The 4,973-nt window shown below is 46.9% G+C and overlaps 2 protein-coding genes across 2 annotated transcripts in view; one reads left to right on the plus strand and one right to left on the minus strand.

The window, feature by feature from the left end:
* The window catches only part of B4GALT3 (UDP-Gal:betaGlcNAc beta 1,4- galactosyltransferase, polypeptide 3), a 13,067-nt gene extending 11,275 nt beyond the window's left edge, over nucleotides 1-1,792 (plus strand). Inside the window, exons 5-6 of the mRNA XM_010022592.1 lie at nucleotides 569-673; nucleotides 1,625-1,792. Coding sequence (XP_010020894.1) covers nucleotides 569-673; nucleotides 1,625-1,766 — 247 coding nt within the window. The 3' untranslated portion in view covers nucleotides 1,767-1,792. The remainder of the gene's footprint in view (nucleotides 1-568; nucleotides 674-1,624) is intronic.
* Nucleotides 1,793-3,580: 1,788 nt separating this feature from the next.
* Nucleotides 3,581-4,973, minus strand: part of B4GALT4 (UDP-Gal:betaGlcNAc beta 1,4- galactosyltransferase, polypeptide 4) — an 11,873-nt gene continuing 10,480 nt past the window's right edge. Inside the window, exons 5-6 of the mRNA XM_010022593.1 lie at nucleotides 3,982-4,086; nucleotides 3,581-3,739 (exon numbers count right to left, since the gene is read on the minus strand). Coding sequence (XP_010020895.1) covers nucleotides 3,598-3,739; nucleotides 3,982-4,086 — 247 coding nt within the window. The 3' untranslated portion in view covers nucleotides 3,581-3,597. The remainder of the gene's footprint in view (nucleotides 3,740-3,981; nucleotides 4,087-4,973) is intronic.

Here is a 4,973-nt window from a genome sequence, read left to right on the forward strand (position 1 = left end):
CCTGGCAGTGTTCAAGGCCAGGTTGGACACAGGGACTTGGAGCAACCTGCTCTGGTGTGAGGTGTCCCTGCCCATGGCAGGGGGTTGGAACTGGATGAGCTTTAAGGTCCTTTCCAACCCAGACCAGTCCATGATTCTATGATCTGGATCTCAGCACTGGTTTCCTTTCAGAAACTGTAAGTTTGGCTGTTGGGGTTGTTTTCATTTCAGTGATGGAGACCTAGGCAGAGAAAGCTCTGCTCTTGCAAGGGAGTGAGAATCATGCTCAGTTGTCAGATTGAAGGGGATAGCTCTGGAATGCTCTCTGTGCTGTTGTTCATTCCCTGCTTGCTGTAATCCTCTTTGTACACTGTCAAAGCACCCTGCAGCTGGCAGCTTTCCAGCCCAAGCCTGGGTAGGACTTGCTAGAGGAGATAACGTGGCACTGTGATGTTAAACCCACTCCCTTCAGCCTTTTGCTTTTCCTGCATCAACACTGCAAATCATCCCTGGGTTTGCATTCCCCTATACCTAAGCCTAGAAATGGCATCTTTATGCCTAAGCAACCATTTCCTTTGTTGTTTTAAAGGATTCAGTTGGCAGGAATGAAAATAGTCCGGACCCCACCTCACCTGGGACGCTACAAAGTTATGGACTATGATAAAGGGATGGAGACACAAGAGCCTTGGAGAAGGTAAGTGTTGGGGGGTGGTGTGTGGAGTTAGGAGGCTGCTCTCTGCCTTGTTGCCATCATCTGCCTCAGAACAGGCAGGAAGTATCACTATGTCTAATGCCACTGCTTGTCTTCCTGCTTTCATGTGGCTATTTAAAGGAGTCTCCCAGGAGCAGAATGATTCAGTTGCAACTGACTGTCTCTGTTTTGAAAGGTTTCTCCTGGTGTCCAACCTTTTTCCCTGTTGTTAAGGACACTTGCTAGTTAGGAAGCTCACAGACTTATTCCCCGAGTCATTTGATGCTTAAAACTTGGGAAAGGAAATACCGCCTGTCTTGTAAATAGGGAGAGCTCAGTGTGAAGAGGCACTTTGTTACAACTTCCCTATAATACAAACCTGCTCTTCAATCTGTGTGGATTTACAACGTGCTGTTAAAATACTGGAAAGCAGTAGTCTAGTGTGAAGACATGAGGAAGGGGCTTTGAGAGACCTCACTCAGTTGTATCTAAAAGAGCTGGAGGAGGGTGTTGGGTCAAGTGTGGTGAAGGCTTCCCTTTATCATCTCAAACCCCAGGCTTCCATAGCAACCCTGTCTTAAAACCCACCTAGAGCAGCCTGTGTACATCATTGTTCTGAGCCCCTGTCGTGCACACCCTGCTCTTGCTAAGCTGCTGCTGGTTCCTGGTTGCTTTCAGACTGTAGTTATCACCTCACTGCTCTGATTAGGTTCCAGTCCCAATTGTCCTCTGTGTTTAGAACACTCAGAGTGAACTTAATCTGATCCGTTCAGTTTTACAAAGTGCCTTCTCTCTGGATTGTGGATTGTTATTAGTCTGTATTGTGTGAGAAGAATTTTCTTGGGGCTTTTCTGCTGGCAGCTGTCCCCTGCTAAGCCCTTGGAAGGCTGTTTCTTCAGCTGCAAACATCACCTTTGTTCTTCTATCTAACTGCAGGTATTCTTCCTTCCTCAGGCCTGCTTCCCACCACAACACCAGGAAAACATGGAAAGATGATGGAATGAATTCATTAGAGTTCAAGCTCCTCTCCAGGACTAAGCATCCTCTTTACACCAACATCACTGTGGACATCGGTTATGTTCCCCCCTTTTCTTAGGGGAATGGAAACAAAAGGGGTTCTTGGGTGCAGCATGGCAGTGTGCATGTGGGCCTTCAGCCTCTACCTCCTGGTGGCAGTCCCACCTGAGACTAATCCTTCATGTCTTTCATGTATTTCTCTTTTCTTCTGTGTAAAAGTTAGAAGAAAAGGCTTCAGGAATAGGGTATGATAGCAAATAACCAGGCTGGGGCTTCCTGTATACTGTAAAACTAACTCCTGAGCCACCTCCCAGCCCTCAGGGATCAAGGTCTCTTTAACCAAGTTCTCTGGAACCTTTGTTCCAGAGCTGGATAGTTCTGTCCTGCTTTGTACTTAAATGGTGATTGGGATGAAAGCTCTTAAAATACATGCTGTACTTCAAGTATAGAAGCTGGTTAAGTTCTGTAAATATCTGGTGAATTTGAGTCAAATGGAGTTGTGTTTGGGTTCACACTTTTCTAGGATATTTACTAAGAGTGTAATAAAGGAGAAAGCTCTTTTCTTGCCTGCTCCATCACTGTTTAAATGTGGTTATTGTAGCTGTGAGGACTTGAGGGTGAATGAGAGCTGAGGCTGTCACCAAGCCTGACCTCCTGCTCAGAGCAGGGAAATGAATCCAGTAACTCAGCCATGGCTCAAACATGAACTGTATTTCAAGGTTGAGCTGTCTTTAACATAAAACACTTCTGAGAAATTAAATACTTCAGCAAGAAGAGTCAAGCATGCCAGGAGTGGAGCTGGGACCCTGCAGGCATGCACCTGTACTTACCTGAGTGCCCAAGGCCTTGCCCTTTCTGCAGTCTCTCCTCCTCTGCACAGCTCCTGTTATTGTGTGAGCATCACACGGGGTAGTTTTGCTTGTTACATGTACATAATAAATCCCGTTTGCTGAAAAGCTGTGTGTACCCCGCTAACACCCAAGAACTTGGTTAAAACTTCAGTCTTCCTGCAGGTGGAGTGATGGGGCAACCAAGTACAGCATCACTGCTTGATATGTAAAGCAGAAGTTGCTTTTTGGCATGTGCTGTGTCCTAGAAGAAACTCTCCAAAGCCTGGCTTCCTGACTGTCACTAATGGGTGCATATCCAACAAGCACGTATAGAATGCAGTAAGGAAAGGGAAGTGTTCTCATCAAGAGTTTAGAAGTGCTGTGGAACAGTTCTCCACAGACTCTCACCAGTCCTCTAAAACCTGAATCACAAGTAATAACAGCCAGGGTCTAACTGTAACAGTCTGGCCCAAAGCATTAGAACCAGGGTCAGGAGTTTCTCTCCATCTGACTTGGCCACAGCATCTCCTTCCACATCTTTGCCCAGTAACACACAACCCACAGCACCAAGACTTGTTTTGACACAGGACACTTCCACCATCCCACCACAGGTTGAGCTGAGCTCATGAAGCACAGGAGAAGCAGCCTTCTGCAGTCACTGGAGTGTATTTATTGAGAGATCTTTAACATCTCCTCACCCATGACCATTATTCCTTCCCTCACACACAGGCAGTTTTTCCTCAGGCTGGAAAAAGAAAGCAGCTTTCCTCAGCAAGTTTGCACTTGGTGAAGGATTCTTGTCCTTTTAATGCGACCACAGGTTGTTTAGGAATAGTTGCAAGAACAAGTCTTTTTTTCCACGAGACTTGCTTCAAGTCCTTCCACTGGCCCAGCCCAAAGAAGGACACTAATGTGAATGTCCCAGCAGAACACAAGGACCTGTCCCATGGCTCCAGCCCTCACAAAAGGGAATTCCCAATCAATTAGATGCTGTGAAGAAAGACTCTCCTGTGCTACTGAAGTCCTCTTTCAAGCTAACAAGATCTCTTGCCCTTTCCGTACCCTGTGTGTTGCTCACCCTTAGGAGGCCTTGGGCTGTGCGCTGAAGTCCACCGTGATGTTGATGTATAAAGGGTTACGTTCCACTGAGAGCAGTTTATATGAGCAGGAGTTCAGCCCATCTGTTTTCCATGTGTTAGATACCTGACTTAGAAGCTTCATCCTAAGAAAAGAGGAGAAAATCTTCACTGACATGCTCAGGAGGGATATTCTGGGCTCTTTCCCACTAACTAGTAAACTTGGAAGCAGAGCTACTGCTGTTCTGTACTGCTGGCAACATAAAATCATGCTTTTCCTGTCCCCAGCATGGACAATCAGGCATGAAAATGCCCATTTGGCCTAGAACACAGCTCTTGGCCCCAGGTGCTTGGCCACATGGAAGGTGGAAGCCTGTTCCTGACTCACCTCTCTTCATTCTCCTCATTACCATGGTCTCGCTTGTGGAAGATCATCGTATACCTGGCTACCTCAGCAGGTGGCCTCATCACTCCCATCTTCTGCAGGTGAACCCTGGAAGAAGCAGTAGTGCCATGAGCAAGGCCTCACCTATAAACAGACTCTCAAGGAAAAAGGAAACAACAACATTTGGAGACTTCATCTCTTGTGGATGCCGTGGAAGCAAGCATGGAGGACAGCAGGAAACTTACCTACATCTCTCCCACAGCCCATCTCGCCAGAGAACAGAGCCAGCAGGGTGACAGATGCCCCTTTCTTTTGGTAGCAGATATCTACTACAGTAGAGGTCATGCAGAGCTTAAAGCACACGTTGTACAACAGAGCACATTTAGAACAGTATGGTCTGGTCTAGCCTCTATTAACCTGGGAGGGCTGTAGCAAGATCCCACATGCTTTGCAAGTTCATCTTAACTCCTGCCATAAAACCTTTATACTTGATAGTTCTCCACTTGAAAAGGGGAAAAATATCACCCAAAATAGCTTTTCTTTTTCACTAGTTGGCAGAGAGCTGCAAAACTTGTATTTGTCCTCATGAGAACAGTACCAGAAACCCTGAGCCCCACAAATAGATTTAAGTGTTGGACATGAGGCACTCAACTGGAGCTGCTGTTGACCCTTCACGTATCTGTGGAGCACAGGAGTTTTGCTTTCTCAACAGAAGGGGTTAACTTCATGACTGGAATTAAGGAATAGCCCAGGTCTTTGCAGTCATGTCAGCAGCTGGGAGAGCAACAGGAAACCAAGAATTAAAGAACCATAGAATCAGCTTGGTTGGAAAAGACCTTTAAGATCATCAGGTCCAACCGTTCCCCCAGCACTGCCAAGGCCACCATTAACCCCTCGCACTGAGGCCTTGTCTGCACGGGGTGTGAACACTTGCAGGGACGGTGACTCCAGCACTGCCCTGGGCAGCCTGTTCCAATGCCTGAGCACCCTCTGGG

Source organism: Nestor notabilis, unplaced genomic scaffold (genome assembly GCF_000696875.1).
Source record: "Nestor notabilis isolate BGI_N333 unplaced genomic scaffold, ASM69687v1 scaffold2159, whole genome shotgun sequence".
Classification (NCBI taxonomy): domain Eukaryota; kingdom Metazoa; phylum Chordata; class Aves; order Psittaciformes; family Psittacidae; genus Nestor; species Nestor notabilis.